Source organism: Leucopleurus acutus, assembly GCF_964270905.1.
Source record: "Leucopleurus acutus genome assembly, chromosome: 13".
Classification (NCBI taxonomy): Eukaryota; Metazoa; Chordata; class Mammalia; order Artiodactyla; family Delphinidae; genus Leucopleurus; species Leucopleurus acutus.
The window spans coordinates 81,580,709-81,601,751 of NC_139155.1; the positions used below are offsets into that span (position 1 = coordinate 81,580,709).

General features: G+C 39.7%; 1 protein-coding gene across 1 annotated transcript; it reads left to right on the forward strand.

Annotated features, from left to right (window-relative positions):
* The first annotated feature begins 37 nt into the window (after positions 1–37).
* On the forward strand, positions 38–20,809 carry PPP1CC (protein phosphatase 1 catalytic subunit gamma). The gene is made up of 8 exons (XM_082853293.1): positions 38–238; positions 10,502–10,633; positions 11,529–11,759; positions 16,382–16,486; positions 17,803–18,026; positions 18,237–18,371; positions 19,570–19,630; positions 20,524–20,809. Exons 1-8 carry the CDS (start codon positions 184–186, stop codon positions 20,592–20,594), a joined length of 1,014 nt encoding a protein of 337 aa, XP_082709419.1. The 5' UTR covers positions 38–183; the 3' UTR covers positions 20,595–20,809.
* The last annotated feature ends 234 nt before the right edge of the window (positions 20,810–21,043 follow it).

The following is a 21,043-nucleotide window of genomic DNA, read 5'->3' on the forward strand; positions in this document are numbered from 1 at the left end:
TCTCGTGGTTCCAGTGGGGAGAGAAGGAGGAAGCAGGGAGTGGGGCGGTTGGGGGGGACCCGCCGCGGCTTTTGCCACCGCCGCCATCACCATCTCTGTGCTCGTGGCGTGGGAAAGGAGGTGTAAATCCCGGGCGCGAGCCGGCGGCGGCGCCACTGCGGGAGGGTCGGCGGTGGGAAGGCGATGGCGGATATAGATAAGCTCAACATCGACAGCATCATCCAACGGCTGCTGGAAGGTGAAGGGGGCGGCGGGCGGCTCCGGGGACTCGCGGGGGGAGGGGGATTTGGGAGGCCTTTTGGACTTGCAGCGCCGAGAGGAGTGAGCCCCGCGAGTTCGCCCGCGGGCCGGGGGCTGCAGCGGGAGGGAGGCTGCCCGGGGTTCCGCACTTGGGCCAACCCGCGGACACTCCTGGCTCCACTCATTCATTGCACGAGGGTGCAGCCGTCCTACTGGCCTTGAAATTTGAAAACTCCGCTCCCCACCCCCACGTTTCCGGTACGTACCCCAGTGCGCCCCGCACACCCGACCAATCTTTGGATGAAGGTTGGGGGCCCCAGTCCAACTTACAGGACGGCACGTTACGAACTTTCTGGTCCTCGTTCTCTTGGAAAGCAACATGATGGGGATATGGATTCCACCGGGCTTGGGGGCTTCTTTCCTATCCTGCTCATTTTTATTTTTTGTGAGGCTGGGGTCGAGGGGCCCATTACTTGTTATTTGGTGACGAACGTTCATATCTCAAGGGGATGTTGGAACTCATATTCTCCTGCCCTTCCAAATACTCTTTTTAAGTTGTCCTTATCTTGAAGAGGTCTCCGCGCTCTTTTCTGAACGTGCCTCTGAACCGAGAAGCCAGCAGTGATGACAGTTTCGTTAGGATCTTTCCAATGTGCCAGGCTCTGTAAGCGCTTTGCGTTCATCGGATAAATACAGTCATGATATTAGCCAGCGCTTCTAAAGCGCTTACTGTGTGTCAGGCATTTTTTGGAGCACTTACACAGATTTCATGTAATACTCCCAACAACCTTACGAGGTAGGTGCTATTATATTTTACTGTTTTTCAGAGGAAGATAAGACTCAAAGAAGTGAAGTCACTTGACCAAGGTCACACAGTAACAGTCAAGTTTCAAACCCAGGCAGCCAGGGGCTAGAAGTCATTCAAGTCACCCTATGTATGAAGGAAGGAGGTGTCAAGTGGTTGAGCAAAGGTTAAAAAAAATCTTAAATATTGACTGACCTAAGACTCGTGAGGTGCCTGGCGATTGATTTATATTGATGTGGGAGACGGATGAAATTCGGATTTTAAGGAGGGACGCCGAAATGAAGTCACCCCTCACCACCCCCCAAATTCCAGAGTACATCTATCAATACTAACATCTAATTCCAAACTTTGAAAGAATTCAGATCCCTTTCTTAATTTGAATACTGGATAATGTAGATTTGGCTGAGTTTTAATTGCTTTTTGTCTTTGTACATTTCTAAGTATTGTTGGACTATTAATGCTGTGAGAGATGGAGTCGAGAGCATAAACAGTTGGACAGTTCTGGTGTTAGAATTTGCAGATCTTTTGTTTAAGTCATTAGAATGAAACTCCTAAAAATATCTCTTCTTAATCTCTGTAAGGTTTTTTCATTTTATAGTTTCTTAAAAGAAAAACCCATTAAATAGACCCCTGAAATGTTGCTGCCATTTGTGGGTGAAAACCTTATTTGTTCAGTACCTGGCATTTATTTAAGAACCACACTTTTTTTTTTTGCACCTTCATGAATGTACTTATTTTCTCTTTTTATTATTATTATTGTTATTTTATACAGCAGGTTCTTATTAGTCATCAATTTTATACACATCAGTGTATACATGTCAATCCCAATTGCCCAATTCAGCATACCACCATCCCCACCCACTGGGGTTTTCCCCCCTTGGTGTCCATACGCTTGTTCTCTACATCTGTGTCTCAACTTCTGCCCTGCAAACCGAAGAACCACACTTTTAATACTAGTTACTACAGTTCTTCGATTTATGTGAGGCAGCAGTGGATCAGAAATGGATTAAACAGTTTGCAATAAGAAAAGAACTTAAAATTTTGTTTTTCATTCAAAAATTGTAAATTCTGCATATCTGTGCAGGGACACGTGCGACTAGTTAAGAGCTGGCTTTATTTCATTGAGAAGGCAGGAAAAAATGGAATCTGTGGATTAGAAACATTAGAATTTTAAGATTAGGTAAGTCTTGTTAAGTCCAGGGTTGCCCATAACTCTGTATTCATATAACATTTTGTTAATTTTAATCTTGTTTTTTAAATTGTGCCAAGAAATTTGCCTTGATAAACTTGGATTATTTATAATGAGATCAGTCTTTGTTTATTAATAATTTCTATACATGTTTTGTACTTGAAAACCAGATTTTTTTTAACATTTCATTTTTTTCATTGAAATTAATAAAGCATTGTGTTTTAATTCCTCGGGAATAAGCTAGCTGCTCAACAGACGTAAATTTCCTTCTTTTCTAGTCAGTGTTAAATGGGCAGGGAAAGGGTTGAAAATGATCCATTGAGAATATATATAATCCAAGGTAGAAAAGGTTGATAATTTCTGTGATTCCTTTTTTTAATGCCCCACAAACTTTTTCCTGTAAAAATTTTAATTAAGATTTGAGTATATCTGAAAATGGAGGGAAATGTGAGTTTTGTGGCCTTGTTAGAATTGTTTACATGTTAGAGATTGTCTCCTTTTTTAAGGTGGAGGACTGTACAAGCTAAGTGAGAAGTAGTTGGTAATAGTACTAAAAAGACCATTCAAAAGTGAAGTCTTATTTAAGAGAATACCGTGTTGGTTTTAGATTTTACTCACTACAGCTTTGCAGTTCTTTTCTACTCTAAACTTTTTAGTGGATTTTCCTTAAGGAGGCATCACTTCTGCAACCCACCTGAGAAGATCTCTGCCTTGTGGGTGATAAAACCTTAAGGTTGTCACTCCTTCGTATCATTCATGTTCATTTATTTAAATAACTGCACAGTAAAACTTTGGATTTAGAGAATAAGCCAGCTGCTGATTTGTCTCATAGTCCTACTGTGTTGGAGAAAAGTGAGGTTTGAGGCAGAGTAACTTTGTAAGTGATCTCGTTTGGGGAGCGGTGATGGCTAGCTATTTTCTTGCAGAGCAGGCAGTTGTAACTTATTTTCACATCCTGATTTGCCAGAAGCATCTTGGCTCTGAAGCTGGCAGTTGTCAAACTGAAAGACTGTGCCAAGCTCTGCACAATTGCTTGACTTGCTTTAGTGATTTAAATATGACCTCAGCCCTGGCCCTCAGCGTTTACTAACTTAATCCTCTGACTTGTAAAAGTAACCCATGTGTTTAGATATTCGGTGTGAAATGAAATATGTTTATATTGTAATGTTTAAAAGACAGGGGTCCTGAAGATAATAAAGGACAATCGTAATGGCAAAAAGAAAAAAAAATCTTAAAATGCTGACCAAAGAAAACAAAAATAATCTTTCCTAATGAGACCTCTGCAATTATTTTTTCTTTACACATCAGATAATTTCACCCATTAGAGGCTTTTCTTGGAATCAATGATCATAGGGCATTTTGCTGATAAAGACAGTAATATTAAAGTAATGTGTTACTAATACTCTAAATTACAAGAAGTCTGTGTTGTGAGCCCCCTGCTCTTCCCACCCCTCCCGCATGTCAGTTGTATGCCGCGTCCTCTCCTATAAGGTAAGGCAAGAAAGCTCTTTTAGAGGCATGATCAGAAGCTTGCACCCAATCCTAAACCACAGCATGGAAAGGATTACTCTCCTTGTGCCCACAGTGCCTCCTCGCCTGTCAGTAGCAGGAGGCAGCAGTGAAATCTAATGGGATGGTGTGTGTCATTCTGTTGTGCTTGAGGGAGGGAATGTTAGACCCAGCAGTGAAATCTAACGGGGTGGTGTGTGTCATTCTGTTGTGCTTGAGGGAGGGAATGTTAGCCCTAGGAGCAGGAGACCAGGCTTTCCTCCTCCAAGCTGGGGAAATGCATGCCATGCTGCGCCATGCATTGGTAGCCCGTCTGCGGTAGAGGTTGGTGAGATTGTTTTATATCTGGGAAACTGCAGTCCTATAATAACCTATTCTGCAAAAGTATGTGCCAGTGCCAGTCAGTCTGCTTGACTAGGGTGAGGATTACTGATCTTGAAGCAGGGAAATCATTTCACTTAATTTACCATCACGGCTGTTAGTAGACCTTAAAGATTGAATTGTGAAGGAGATAATATTCTGATATGAATTGTTTTGTAAATGAGGAAGCTGGAAAATCTTATTCAAGAAGAAAAAGGAAGGATTCGATCTCTTTGGAGTTTAGAATTCTGGGACAAATTTTTATGTTTTAGGATCAGACCACTGTATCCAAAGCATGTAAAAATAGATGATTTACTTAATGGTCTTGATGTTTTATCTGAAATCTCCAATTTCACCCCTACTCTGGGGTTTACTGGCATCCCTCATCTAGAGGAGAGTGTATGTCACTGATATTAAGGCTTATGAAAATGAAAACCACTCATTACAAACGTAGGTTCAGATGTGAAGTCTAATCAGTGGTAGTTTATCAGAATTGGTGGCTAGACTGTAGAGAGTTAAACATTTTTCAATAAATTGGCTTCACTCTAGATGTAGAAAACTCAACGTTCTTTACTGAGAGCAATAGACAGTGTTTTGCAGCAATATCCTGATTATCTGCCTTGAGAAAATTGGTATCACCTTTAAATGCCCAAAGTATAACACCAGCAGTTAGGAAAGTCAGGATGGGGGAGGGGTGGTTTAGAAATTAAGATGGCCAGAAAGTGGATGTCTTCCTGCTGGTGACTTTGCAGAGAAACCAAGTGATTCTCGATTAACATTTTTGTGGCTTATATTTTTTGTAGAAAAGAACTCCATTGTTTGCAGGAAAGTTTTAATGTTACAAATATTCACTGTTTTTTGTTTGCTTTGGTTTGAGGTTTTATTTTCCTAAATCTGTCAGATATTGTGAGGTTATTGATTGTCACTGAAATGAATATGATGTGGCATATTGTTAAGATTGCCACCTACTTTAATAGGATTATCTTGTTAGCAAAATCTCTGTTGGTTTATTTTTACACTGGTTGTGCCAGTTTTAGGTTTTAAAACTTGATTATAGTTCAGCTGAGGCTTTTTGGTGGGTATGCTATTCCTTTTCTATGATCTTCTTTTTTTTTTTTTTGCGATACGTGGGCCTCTCACTGTTGTGGCCTCTCCCGCTGCGGAGCACAGGCTCCGGACGTGCAGGTTCAGCGGCCATGGCTCACAGGCCTAGCTTCACCGCGGTATGTGGGATCTTCCCCGACCGGGGCACGAACCCATGTCCCCTGCACCGGCAGGTGGACTCTCAACAACTGCGCCACCAGGGAAGCCCTATGATCTTCTTTTAACAGTTAAGGGGCAAGAAGAATACTTGCTTATTCCTCATAAATAATCCCAGAGTAGTCTTAAATTTCCCTCTATGGTTTTCATCTCTGCTTTGTTACCAGGCTGTCAGAAAAGTTAATGTTGTTTTGTGAGAAAAAGCTGGCATTGCAAATAATCACCAATGACATTCTTTTATTATATCAGGTTTTTATCAGTTTGTTTTCAGTAAAATTGCATGGGAGTTTTTATCATGTGCTCATGTTAGTGATTTGCCAGATAAATAAATGATCAGATAAGTCAGAACAGAGCAGTCCTTGCTGGTAACAGCCATAGTGCATTTTTTTCTGAATCTACCATTTTAACCAGATAAAGAAAAGTTTTCGCTCAAAAATCACACGTTTGGGAATTCCCTGGCGGTCCAGTGGTTAGGACTTTGAGCTCTCACTGTCGAGGGCTCGGGTTCAATCCCTGGTCTGGGAACTAAGATCCCATAAGCTGTTCCCCCACAAGTCGCACGGTGCAGCAAAAAAAGAGAGAGAAGTCACATGTTTAAGATCTAAGTTTAAGATCTAAGTTGACCATTTTGATATATCAATCACTAACCTACCTATGTTCACTGTGCCTGCTGATTTTATTTCCATGCAGTGCCTAGCACCTGGACTTATGAGAAACATTCCACCTGGAAAATGGAATTCATATTTGTTGGAATATTTTGGATTCTGTTGGCAATTGTTGAAATAATTTGATACATGCAGTTTGAACTACTACTTAGGAAGGTATCATGAGGAGACAGCCCTTGAGTTTCCCACCTAGGGTCTCCTTTTTGTGTAGGTTTCTCCCATCATGCACAGAGCACAGTGAGGGTTTTAAACCATGAAGTAGTGACTGATTTTATTGAGCAGAGCTGTACTGTTTGCATATTTTCTTTGTAGCTAATAGCGATAAAGTAGGTATTCAAGGCTTTGTGTTTTTAATGGTATTGAAGATGTCCCTGAGATAAACTTTTAGTTTTATAGTTTTTATAGATGGCTAGTTTTAGCTACAGCGTTTATAATAATCTGCGGTTACCTAGTTTGTCTTATTTTGTGCATCCTCCACTAGAATGTAAACCTCTCAAGAAAAAGGACAGAGTTGTCTGTCCTGTTGCCCGAGTATCCCCAGCATCCAACACAGGGTCTGGCATGTAGTGGTGCCCAGCAACTATTTTGTTGAATATTTGAATGAAGCATGGTAAAAATGAATATTGAAAGTCTTAAACAGATTACATCATTTAGTTCTTATTTAATGCTTCCTGTATGTAAGGATGCCTTATGATTTTATATCCCATATCAAATTTTTCTTAGGGAGCAATGTATGTTGGAGTTTCAGTAGTTTGTCCTATAAAAACTCCTTTGGTTTAGAAGTTTAATGAAGAACAAATTCCTTTTTTTTCACTTTTTCATCTTTATTATTGCTTATGAATTTGTAAAATGACAAAAACAGTTATGTGCTAAACTAGAAACTCTAGTAAAGCCTATGGGGAAATGACACTATTGCTTTGTAATTTTAAGGCACAGACACAATTTTTGTTCTTGTTTTTTGCTAATCAAAAGTATATAGCTTGGGGGCTTCCCTGGTGGCGCAGTGGTTGAGAGTCCACCTGCCGATGCAGGGGACACGGGTTCGTGCCCCGGTACGGGAAGATCCCACATGCCGCGGAGCGGCTGGGCCCATGAGCCATGGCCGCTGAGCCTACACGTCCGGAGCCTGTGCTCCGCAACAGGAGAGGCCACAACAGTGAGAGGCCCGCGTACTGCAAAAAAAAAAAAAAAAGTATATAGCTTGGAATGCACGCTAATTGTAATGCCACAAATTAACAGAGATTTATTCAGACTTCATTCATGCAACAGATTTTGTGCACCTACCATGTACTGACCATGGGCATGTACACTGCAGAGCAAGTGATGTGGTCCTGGCGTTTACATTCTACCAGGAGGTCCAGATGAATAGGTGGAGCAGACTGGCAATTATAATACACAGTATGTGCTGGGCGGTGACCAGGTGTTGTGAGAGCATTTCAGAAAGCATAAAGCAGGCTTGTTGAGGGGAGAGGAGATGGCTAAGAGAGGTTTTCCAGAGTGAAGTGATATCTAAGCGGTCACGAAAAATGAGCAGATATTCGCCAGTTGGTAGATGGTTTTGGCAGTTTCTATTTTTATAATTTTATTTTTTGAGCTAATTGTAGGGAATTTAAGAAGCTTTGGGACTATGTTGTTTTTAATGAGTGCTGTTCATCAAATATAAAATATATCTTGATTTGTTCTGGAAAAACTGCATTTAATCCTCACTCCAATGCCTATATGTGGAATGTAGAAAAATGGTACAGATGAACCTGTTTGCAAGGCAGAAGAAGTAGAGACACAGAGGTAGAGAACAAACTGTGGACACCAAGGGGCAGGGGGTGGGTGGTGGATGAATTGGGAGATTGGGATTAACACATACACACTAATAGGTATAAAACAGGTAACTAATGAGAACCTGCTGTATAGCACAGGGATCTCTACTTCACTTTGTTGTACAGTAGAAACTAACACAACATTGTAAAACAACAGTACCCCAATTAAAAAAAAATTCTCACTCCACATTAGGAATACTTTTTAAATTGTCAGTACTGTTCTTTACTAATCTCTGTACACTCCCACTTGAGGGACAAGCAGAATAAGAGGACTAAAATTGCCATGAACTATGTCTAATGGTGGTAGTGGGAAGCCTCCAAATCCAGTAAAATTTATATTAGCATTGATTTAATCTGATGGCATTGGTGTAATATGATAGCATTCATATTAAAAGAATAGCCTGTGTGTTCCTTATAGGTGTAAGTCAGTTATTACATATTCTCCCAAAAGACTTAGAGTGGGCTATTCACTTACAGGTGTGGGGGCTCTTCTGAAAAAGATTCTGGTTGAAACCAGAAGCATCTAGGAGTCCCCTAGCCAAAAATAAAGTTTCCTGTTGGGCAGTCTGCCCAAGCTTCTGGCTGACTTGTGGTAAAATCACTAATGATTGGGGTTTTCTGGCCAGTGAAGCAGGGATCCCACCATCTTTCCATTGGGAGTGTTTCTTGAATTCTCTCCTTTGTGTGTCTAGAGAGAAAAAATTACTTTGGTTCTGAAAAAAAAATCATTTTTTGTTGTACAAATAGCTCAGTTGCTGTTGTAAATATTATATATGTGTCTATTTTGCATAATTCCCTCAAAAGATTATCCTTACTATGCTTTCCCTTTAATTGCTTCTTGTTTCTTAATATTTGATCAGAATGAAACTGGCAGTCATTTAGTTTAGTTAACATATTTCGGAGTCCAAAGAGGTGATTTTCCCAAGCTATAAAATCAAGACAGAAACTTGGGGCTTCTGGCTCCCAGTTCAGTGCACTCAACATTTTCTTTTTTTTGTGCCCTTCAAGAGTTTGACTCTTCTCACGTGTCATCCTTTCTTATTTATTGCCTTTCATTGAAAAAAAATAACACCCTTCCATTTCTGCTCAAAACTTGTTTCTTCAGGGAATTCAGTTTCAGTGGCTATTCAGGCTGAAGGATGGCTTCCCCTAAGACAGTATTTCTCAAACTTGGACACAGCCCTTTTTAATGGAAAAAAATTCTCAACAGGCATCAGAGTTTTTTACTTGTAGTTTTTATTACTCTGTAATGTTACTTAGATATTTACAGAACAAAGTTAGATACAAACCAGTTAAACCTGTTGCTCTTGTTCAGCTATTAGGCCAAATGATTTTGTGATTTTGAATACAAAGCAAGCCTCCAAAACTGATAAAATTTAAATTAACAGCATTGATTTAATCTGCTCATCACTTTATATTGGGTTTAATGGTGGAAAGATGTAGTGTAGCCTTAGTTTTGTATTTAGTCTGGTCCGGAGTTTTTGCTTCAATTCTAATTTGGAGAATGCTTGCTTTCATAAGTCTTTTGTACATAACAAGTATTAAGACTTTGATTGTGAGTTTTTGGCAAGCAGGCCAGTTCATAACTGTGAAATTAAGGTAAATTTAGCAATTCAGTGCTATTTATTATGTATTTAATAACTGTCTAGTCTGTTACAACTGGAATCAAAACAGAATTTTATTTCCTACTACTACTTACCTGCTGATAAATGAATTGTTATAAGGCCAGAGGATATCTTGTACTTCACTTTGATAGTACTTCACTTTGATAGTAAGTAGCACTCAGAGTGCTCTGATGCGGGCACTTGGGAGTTTAGGACACTTGGTGCTGTGCCATGATTTCTTTTTGCCTTTTCTCAATTTTTATCTGTTCAAATTACTAGGATATCTTTCTCACAGCACATGCTGACATCCTTTGCCCTGTAGAGGCATGATTGTATTCACAAATGCAGGCCCAGAAAGTTGCACAGCAAAATATGCACAGCAAGCATACAGTGTGTTTTAATGAAATGAAAACAACACTTAAGTTTTTTCATAGATAAATCTGGGACCCTTGAGAGACCTGTGGACCTCTGAAAAACACTGATTGAGAGGGGAGATGAGCATTTCCAATCTCACATTTTAAAACGAGGAATTCTTAGAACCAACTCAGTAACGTGACAATCTCTAAAATCTCCTGCTACACAAATACTAATTCATTTATAAGGCTGGAGAAGGGAAGACAAGACAGAGAGGCAAAAAGAGCTGGCCTGGTGGGCGGGTTATAGGTGAACCAGGCCAATTGTATGTCTTGGATGCAGAACTGAGGCCTTGAGCTGTGCCCAGGGGGAGTCTGATTTCACAAGCGATAAGACTTTTCTAACAGTATTCATACACAGAGAGGTTGACCCCTTGATCAGGATACTGTAAAGAAGTCTTACCTTGGTGTAGAAAATGCAACTAAATCTCTGAAATCCTGTCTTAAGATTTTAAGATTGTAATTAGGCATTAAAATCATGTTCTTTATAAGTGTCCTGAAAATAAAGCAGCCAGAAAGTAGTTAAACTATGTTTTTGCCTCCTCTTTATTTAAAACTTCTACCTTTTCCGATATTTTTAATTTTTACGTTAAATCTTATTTTGACTTCTCTTGACTGAATTGGGGTTTTTCTCCCCTACAGTGAGAGGGTCCAAGCCTGGTAAGAATGTCCAGCTACAGGAGAATGAAATCAGAGGACTGTGCTTAAAGTCCAGAGAGATCTTTCTCAGTCAGCCTATCCTACTAGAACTTGAAGCACCACTCAAAATATGTGGTAAGTTTTGGCACACTAACAGTTATCTTTGGTTACGTGATTGATGGACTGAGTCAAGGATATATAGATGACCTTGTGTTAGCCAACAAAATCATTTACTATTTATGAGTAACCTGGAACTACTTAAAATTAAATAATTGTAGCTTTAGAATAAATACCTCTAATGGACTTAATGTGCTTAGACGTACTTCGCATTTTCTTAAAATTATTTCACTAAACGAATATAAACATTGCAGAAGAAAGGAAAGAAATGAAACAGAATGGAGAGCCAAAAAAAGCCTGAATTATGAGTATATAGGGATTATATTTAAGCTTAAAGCAACACTGGTTATGCCTAAAAATATGCCGTTTTGTAGTTCTGTTTCTACATGATAGATACAGATAACTGGTATAAAAACTAAACTCTATCTGAGAAATACTATATTTATTCTTCTAACATATTTGACTGCATTGATGAATCTTGTGGTGTTTGTTTTTGTTTTTAAGTAAAATGCTCTTTGGCATTATCTAGCAGGGAGACGTTGAAAGCCAGATGCATTGGTGGGTGTACTGTGTGTACACCTTTGTTCACACCGGGCCAGGGCTTGTTAAGAGTGCAGCACTTCTGCTGACACGATCCCCAGAGACTGAGCTGTGGGAGATCTGATACTGATCGGCCAACCTGAAAGGAAAACCGTGTTACTTGGCAAGAAGCCCTGCCTAGGCATTAATAATCCTTTCCATAAAATAAATTCTCAATTAGTTGAGTTTTGTGTGAGAGTCTGGATACACACATACACTTAAAATTATCACTAAGCTCAGTTGAACTAAATATGATACAAGTTTGGAAATTAGTAATGTTAGTGGTTTGGACTATATGTATGAAGACAGTATGTAACAGAATTCTTGCTTCTAGGTGATATCCATGGACAATACTATGATTTGCTTCGACTTTTTGAGTACGGTGGTTTCCCGCCAGAAAGCAACTACCTGTTTCTTGGGGACTATGTGGACAGGGGAAAGCAGTCATTGGAGACTATTTGCCTCTTATTGGCTTACAAAATCAAATATCCCGAGAATTTTTTTCTTCTCAGAGGAAACCACGAATGTGCCAGCATCAATAGAATTTATGGATTTTATGATGAATGTAAGTACTTTCTACGTCTAAGGAAGATTTACTTAAATTGAGATTCTTGGTCATAAACTGAACATATTTCTGTTAGGATTTGCGAGTTTAGATGTAGTGTTGTAATTTCTCATGTTTACTATTTCATTAACTTGTTTTTATCCTGGTTTTTCTTTCTTGGTGTAAAGAATAGCACTCATTGCCATATAATAATCCCCTGGATTCTTGTATGATGTGATGATTAGATTAGGAAATAGCGATCACAGTGATGATTTCTTTAAGATAATTTTTGTGATGAATAGTCACAGATAATTTAATTCTTAGTACAACCCTGAGAATCTGTCCACATAATTAGCTTCGTTTTTGACAACTTTGAGATAAAATCTGATTTTGTAAACTTCATCCATCTTAAGTGTACAATTCAGTGATTAAGTGAATTCATAGTTATGCAACCATCACCACAGCCCTGTGCAAGCACTAATTACTTTCTGTCTCTATAGGTTTGCCTTTTCTAGACATTTCATGTAAATGGAAACTTGCAATATACAAATAATTACTTTTTGTAATTTGTAATATAGTTTTTTTCCTTCTGGCACATCTGCACCCCAGGAAAAATAGCAGTTACTATCCGAAATTGTGCTGAAAGGAGAAAACAAAATTGGGGGGGGGGGGAAGCTAATTAAAAATATTTGTAGGGCTTCCCTGGTGGCGCAGTGGTCGAGAGTCCGCCTACCAATGCAGGGGACACGGGTTCGTGCCCCGGTCCGCGGAGCGGCTGGGCCAGTGAGCCATGGCCGCTGAGCCTGCGCGTCCGCAGCCTGTGCTCCGCAACGGGAGAGGCCACAACAGTGAGAGGCCCGCGTACCGCAAAAAAAAAAAAATTTTTTTACAAGAGTCTTTTTTTTAATTTTTTAAATTTATTTATTCTTTTATTGTTTATTTTTGGCTGAGTTGGGTCTTCGTTGTTGCTCACAGGCTTTCTCTAGTTGCGGAGAGCGGGGCTACTCTTTGTTGCAGTGCACGGGCCTCTCATTACAGTGGCTTCTCGTTGTGGAGCACGGGCTCTAGGCGCACAGGCTTCAGTAGTTGTGGCTCGTGGGCTCTAGAACGCAGGCTGAGTAGTTGTGGCGCACGGGCTTAGTTGCTCCGTGGCATGTGGGATCTTCCCGGATCAGGGCTCGAACCCATGTCCCCCACATTGGCAGGTGGATTCTTAACCACTGCGCCACCAGGGAAGTCCCAGAAACAAGTTTCTTAAAGCCTTGAAAATAATCAGTTTTGGTGGAGAGTTTTATTGTTGGTGCTGCTGTTTTTAAGTAACTATAAAAAAATTTTTTTTTTAATTAAAAAAAAATCCTTACCTCCATCTTCCTTTTGTATTCATCATTTCTGCCAGCAGGAGGGTTCAGGCTGGGAGGAAAAGGAATTTGAATTACTAGCACTTGCCAGTATAATTATAACAAGACTGGTAAAGCATTGTCACTGTGACCCTCCCCTAGACTGTAATAATAACCTATAGTCTCTCAGGGTATGGTGTTTTTCCATCTCAGTTTCACATAGATGTGTTCAGCTAGTGTATTTGTTAGAAGTACATTGCTAGAAAGGTTATGTTTATAGACTTGACCCTCATACTCGCAACCTCTTACATGACTATATATGTATGTCTATGGCCCTGAGACCCAGCTCATAAGATGAGGCTGGAGGAAATTAGCTATACTTCAGTAAAAAATTAAAACAAAACAAAAACAGGATGAGGCAGGAGGGATTACCAAGAAGAAAAATACTGTGGTTTCTGAACTGACTGGGACACCTGAGTTGGGCAGGAAAGATACTTGATATTGACAATGAGTCTATTAGAGAAGTACTAGTAAGGCAGTTAGTTACTACTCCTTAGGTAATGAAATGAGAGGCAGAGAATTTTATAATTTTGTTTTAGGTATTTGTTACAGGTACTACTTTTTAGAACAGGTTCCTTTTTACACAGCTGTTAGCAAGTATTTTGTTGTTTTCATTAACGAAGTTCAAATCCATAAGATCTCTTCCTTGTGGCATATATCCTAGTCTAAAGGTATTGGCTACATCATTTTTGTTTCTGAGGCCCTATGATTTAGAAGGCCTATGATTTAGAAGGTCAGCACTGATTGGAATTAGTTTTGACTCTTGTTCGTCCTTAAGACTGATGTAATGACCTTGTACTCCAGCTTTCCCCTCTCCCATCAGGCAGGTATAATTTGTGGGCCTAAAAGTGTTCTTGACTTAGGTGGCTTTCAGTTGTTGCTTTGCTGACATTTTTTAAAAACCTTGATAATTTTTTAAAAATTTTATTGTACTGAAAAATTTTATTCAAATGGAAATTTCCATGGAACAATTTAAAAACCACTGTTTTATGTGGTAGACTTATTTCCTAAGTGTAACAAGCACTCTGTGCTACAATTTCTCCCTCCACCCCCAATTTTATGACTGTAGTCCTGGAATAGCTGAGGTATCTGTTGTTGGATAAAATGTGAATGTGTGTTACACTTTTCTGATACCAGAGCTGTCTGGTCTATAGTAATAGGAAACTGCATTAGGGGTTCTGGCTCAGAATCTGAGGATTTGGAAGCTTGAAGAGACCTTGGCAATTATCCAGGAATCCTGGAGCCAGATGCTCCCAGTGGTCTGAAGTGGCCTTAGGGAGGAAGTGTAGAGAGGAGAGGAAGCAGGAGCCCAGGACTTAGTTAAGATGCTCAGAGACAACAGGAGGAAGAATCTTAATTTTTTTTTAATTTATTTATTTTTGACTGCATTGGGTCTTTGTTGCTGTGTGCGGGCTTTTGCTAGTTGCGGTGAGCGGGGGCTACTCTGCGTCGTGGTGCGCGGGCTTCTCATTGCGGTGGCTTCTCTTGTTGTGGAGCATGGGCTCTAGGCCCACGGGCTTCAGTAGTTGTGGCACACAGGCTCAGTAGTTGTGGCTCGTGGGCTCTAGAGCACAGGCTCACTAGTTGTGGGATACGGGCTTTGTTGCTCCGCGGCATGTGAGATCTTCCTGGACCAGGGCTGGAACCTGTGTCCCCTGCATTGGCAGGCGGATTCTTAACCACTGAGCCACCAGGGAAGCCCAAGGATCTTAATTTTTGATAGAGAAGCCAACAAAAATAGCAAAGGAATCCATAAGAGTAGCTGGAGTGCGTTGTGAAACTAAAGAATCAAGGAGTGAAGCAGATTTCAAGAAGGAAGAGAATCTGTTGGCACTGGCAAATGCAGCATCTGAGCAAAGGAAAAATCTAGGGGAGCCATTGGAATGTTGTTCAGAGACAGGCTTCAGTAGAAAATGGAGACAGAACCAAATCACTTTTATACATAGGGGTTAGGACAGCCCAGCCCTGTTCTTGTATTATTACCATTGTTGGAAATTGGAGGTGCACAGGTTCCCCTTCAGGCTTTTGTAGAGAGGAATTCTGTTAGGCTTCCAGAAAACTCCAGTGAAGGAAGATGTGGGACAAAGGGAATTAGTGGCCTCCAAAGAAATACAAAACAGGGTGAACCATGGTGAGGGTTATACCCAGTCATAGAGAAACATAAACTATTAGGAGAAAAAACAGAAATCCTCCTCTGCAAAGGGAGAAGTCAAACGTTTGTTGAATTTGCATTGCGTTTCAAACCTGTGCTAAACTTTCTCCCTGACTTGATTTGCTGTGGAGTGGAAGATGTGGTTCAGGAAGCCTGTTGCTTGGGCCCTTCTCGAACTCAAAAGAAAGGGTACATTGAAAGCTGTAAACCTTTCAGTATCCACAGGATGAAAATGGAGAAGAGACTGAGGACAAATTTGGTTTAGGAGTAAGATTGTGCTTTTAACTTTAGTGCTTTTAACCTTAGTATGGAGTGTACAGGAGACGAAGGCACCCTAACAATTGGGTCTTCCTCATCCAATTCAGAAAGATTTGTATTTCCAGGGTTTATGAGTGGGTTTTTTACTCAAAACATAGTTTTCCTGTGGAAAGCACACAGTGACTCCAGAATGCATGGAATATATGGGTTGGTGAGGTGGGAATATAACCACTCTGTAACGTTTTTGGTGGGGGGGGCATTCTCAGTGTTTGTGCAGCATGTTAGGGCTATCCTGGTGTGCCTGCAATAAGCAATCTGTATTCCTCTGTAGTCGTTGTGCTTCCTACTAGAATATTTAGGGGGGGTGGGAATTAAATGGTTCCAGTAGCTTATTGAGGGTGGTGGTAGATGAGATGGGTGTTAACTCTCAGAGGCTTCCTCAGAAGGAAGATTATAATGGCACATGTGTGAGTTCTTAGTTGCCTTTAGAAATAGGAATCTACTTGCAGGTTGAGAGTGGACAAGACAGACTAGATTTCAAACAGAGTTGGTGTTATCAAATAATTGTTGAGGTTTAATGGTTATCCTTAATCATTATATCTGGAATTCTGATTTCAGACTTCCATGGAATTTTAAAATACTTCATATGAAACTGTAAGTTGTTGCTTATAAATCAGACATCTCCAAGTATTATATATATCTGATTCTCTCTTTTTTAATAAAAGCATAGTTTTTGTTTACTTAAGGTAGTCAAAACCTTGCCTTGGAGGACTTGTCCTGAGGGAATGTACCTACAGAACACCAGTCTCTTTTTAACCATCCCAAAATTTTTACAGGTAAAAGAAGATATAACATTAAACTATGGAAAACTTTCACAGACTGCTTTAACTGTTTACCGATAGCAGCCATCGTGGATGAGAAAATATTCTGCTGTCATGGAGGTATGCGGGCTGATTTTAATTCCACATAGATTTTGATCTCTTCTAAGGAGTGTACACTTTGATATTTATCATCCCAATGAGTTATCATTGGGATGACTTCCTCTGTCAGGTAACTCCTATGTTGCTGTGTTAAATCTTGGGTCCACTTTGGCACATCCAGGATCATTTGGATACAAGTCCAGAGTACCCAATTGATTTGTTACAGGGAATTAAGGGTTCTGTAACAGCTTTGAAAATAGAGCAAAAGGATTTTTGAATATAAAATTAAACAATTAATATGCTGTACCGTAGATCCTCTAGGATACTGAATATGTGAATAGACTTCTCCTTGGTCTGTTTTTGATCCTTTCCTTTCAGAAATTTTTCGACTTAGATGTTAAAAGTTATTTTGCTTGGTGGTTGTGCTGTATATTATGTAATTAAAATAATAATTGCAGAGAGGATTTCTTTTCATCTGTGATCAGAAATTAGACAACCATCAGAGCCAACTCACTATATTTTAATAAATCCACTATCCCTGCCTTCCTTATATACTTAAACTGGTTTTGGTAGAGTTGGGCATGTGATTTTAAACTCATATGAGAGTCAGCTACATCTGAGCTGGTCTGATAGATTTTATGGTCCTTGGACAGCGCCGGTTTCCTAGAAAGCTACATCACCTGAGTGTCTGCATCCTCTATGCCCAGTCACTACAAATGGTCACCAGGGTGCTCTGTATGTTGAGGTAACTTTCCATATGCTATTTAAGCACACTGTACCTTGCAAATTAGTGCATGTAATAAGTTCCAGTGCCCCCCGTGTTTTTTGGTTTTTTGTTTTTTTGCAGTATGCGGGCCTCTCACTGTTGTGGCCTTTCCCGTTGCGGAGCAAGGCTCCGGACGCGCAGGCTCAGCGTCCATGGCTCACGGGCCCAGCCGCTCCGCAGCATGTAGGGATCTTCCCAGACCAGGGCACAAACCCGTGTCCCCTGCATCGGCAGGCGGACTCTCAACCACTGCGCCACCAGGGAAGCCCCCCCCCCACCTTTTTTTAACCAAAGCTAAATAAGAAAATGTAGCCAAAGATTTAATGTAAGCCTTTGTAAGACTCCCTGGGTGTCTCTGTAGACAAATGGAGCTGTTAAAGTGGTAACATCCTTTTTATTTATTTATTTTTTTAAGTGGTAAGGAGCATTGCTACATGAGCCTTTATTTTTATTATTAATTTTTTAATTTTTGAATTTTATTTTATTTATTTTTTTATACAGCAGGTCTAACATCCTTTTTAAAGTTCTGTTTCCTTCAATTTTTTTTTTTTTTTTTTTTTTCACTTAATAGGTTTATCACCAGATCTTCAATCTATGGAGCAGATTCGGCGAATTATGCGACCAACTGATGTACCAGATCAAGGTCTTCTTTGTGATCTTTTGTGGTCTGACCCCGATAAAGATGTCTTAGGCTGGGGTGAAAATGACAGAGGAGTGTCCTTCACATTTGGTGCAGAAGTGGTTGCAAAATTTCTCCATAAGCATGATTTGGATCTTATATGTAGAGCCCATCAGGTATTGATTTTGAATTTTACATGTACACTTAAGAGCATGTGTGTGAGCACAGATTCTCCTTGTTGATTTTGGTGGGTAGGTATTGCTTATTTATACAAAACGTCTCTGGAAGTGTGACCTACAGGATATCAGGCTCAACGGGAAACTGAAGAGTGGTTTTACCCACCTAAAATTTGCACCTCCTTATACTGAAAATGTTTTCTCTCCAAGGTGGTTGAAGATGGATATGAATTTTTTGCAAAGAGGCAGTTGGTCACTCTGTTTTCTGCACCCAATTATTGTGGAGAGTTTGACAATGCAGGTGCCATGATGAGTGTGGACGAAACACTTATGTGTTCTTTTCAGGTAGAGGATGCTTTCAGCATTGTGTCCTTTTATTATGTCTGAATTTTACTGATTTTTTTAAAAAGTGCTACTTTCTGCCTACTATTCATTTATGTTGAGTAGACTGAATTTTTATTTTCCCTTAACTGGTGTTTGTCCTAGTTCAGTAATGAGTGAATTCCTTGTAAAGGAAAAAAATTATCATAGAACCCTTCCTCCAGTGTTGAATTTAACTGTTTTTACATTATTTAAATACATAAAAACCACAATATATTAGCTTCGTATGCTTATGGCTCCTTTACTACAAGTCTAAAACTACAGTGTCAGTGCAACGTTCAGCTAAAATTAAATCACCACTTGAACGTGAAAGTAATACTGACTGCCATGTGCCAGATGTGCTATGTAATTACTCACTTCTCCCACCACTTTTCTCTAGTCTAATTTCTATAAAACCTCTTATTGATTCACCATGACATCATTTGGCCTTCACTTGGCACAAAAGAATCATTTACACATAAAGTCTACTTCAATCTTTTTCTCATTCACTTGTTATGAATAAACTTGTATGACTTCAGGCTAGCCCAATCATAACAAAAATACAGCCACTGAAGTCATGTGGCAGTCATCAGTTAACTGAATTTAAAACAGGTGTTTTTTGTGTTTAACCAAGTATCAGGGAGAGCTTGCAGCTCCCAGAGATTGTGATAGGATTCCCTAGGGCAGGGGTCCCCAACCCCCGGGGCCAAGTTAGGAACCTGGCTGCACTGGGTGAGCGACTGAGGCTTCATTTGCCACTCTCCATCACTCGCATTACCGCCTGAACTATCGCCGCCAGCCCCGCCCTGTGGAAAAACTGTCTTCCACGAAACCGGTCCCTGGTGCCGAAAAGGTTGGGAACTGCTGCCCTAGGGGTTTGAGGGATACTATTCTAAAGAACTCCCCCACCACCACCCATCAGAAGGGATACCTAAAGGTGTGACTTCCAAAAATTGTCATTTTATCCAGAGGCAAAATTTGTTCAGCTCATATATCTTAGCTGTTCATCAGAGCATTTATTACCAAAATGTTTGTCAGCTTGGTTTGTATAATATGCCAGTGGGGCCTTCCAAGTTGTTGGGTCAGTTTTAAACAAAAAACTTTCTAACAAAAGATTTGAGTGAAATGTAAGATTTGAGGTTGAGTGTATTCCTAAAATGCATGGTCTTTTGAATCTTTGCAGATTTTAAAACCTGCAGAAAAAAAGAAGCCGAATGCCACGAGGCCCGTAACACCTCCAAGGGGTATGATCACAAAGCAAGCAAAGAAATAGATGTCATTTTGACACTGCCTAGTTCGGACTTGTAACATATAGTGTATAACCTTCATTTTTAAAAGTGTAATGTGTATTGGTCAGCTTGCTCAAAAAGTGTTTGTGGGCCCCCCCTTCCATTTTTGACTTAATGAATAGTATTTGCTGGTTATAACAGCAAATGAAAGACTCTCCACTCCCAAGGAAAAATGTTTTGTTTTGTTTAGTTCTCTGTTCCTTTTTGCAAACAACTTTAATGATGGTGTTAAAGCTGTACACCCCAGGACATTTTATCCTTTCTAAGGGGTTGAGTGTACAACTGATCTTTTTTTTTAATTCAGTACAGCCCATGAATAATGTAAATGCTCACTTTCTTTAGGATATAAAGAGAGCCCTAGGGTGCTCAATCTGTACATGTTATTGTCATAAAATGCATATTGTTGGATACAAACCACTGTGAACTCTATTTTTGTTTTTTGTTTTCAAAGGGATTGCTTTTTTTCTTTGTCTTATCATGTACAAGCTAGTTTTTATAGCTATCAACATTAGGAGTAACTTTCAACCTTGCCAGCATCACTGGTATGTATATTTAATTAAAGCACACTTTCCCCTGTGATATACTTAAAATGACGATTAAAGCCATTATTTTAAATGTTTGTGACTCTTTCCTGAAGCCAAAGTTTCTGTTGAAATATATATTGACACTCCCCTAAGTACAAGGTGGCATGGTTGTGTACATCTGCCGCCTTCATGGGGATTCAAAAACAGGTTTTTGAGTTTGAATAGCAATTAGTAACATAGTGCTGTTTAAGCTATTAATGATTAAAGTTAATAACATTTTGTACAATTTCCATATAGCCTATTCATTAAGTAATCTTTTTACAGTTACATCAGGCCCGAACCCGTCCATTCAGAAAGCTTCAAATTATAGAAACAATACTGTTCTATACGAGTGACTGATTATGCTTTCTTTGGCCTACATTCTTTATTCTGCGGTGAAGTTGAGGCTTATAAGTCAAAACAAAGGAACTAACTTACTGTCCAGCAGTTTATACAGAACTCACAGTATCTATGACTTTTTTAAACTAAGATCTGTTAAAAAGAAATCTGTTTCAACAGATGACCATGTACAATACCATGTGGTGAAAATAAATTCAGACTTATTAAATGATCAACTTGTTAAATTCTCTCAGTGTCAGTTTATCAGCACAATACACACAGGAGAACTGTTGATGGCATATTGAGTAGCCTTTAATGAATAAATTGCTCTGGAAACCACACAGTTTCAATTTGGATTTGTCTTCCTTCAAATAGTCTGTTTTCCAAGATGGATTATAATATGGATGCTCACATTCTTCGAGTTCTTACCTGGATATAACTAAGTTTCTGAAGTAGAGCAATGAGA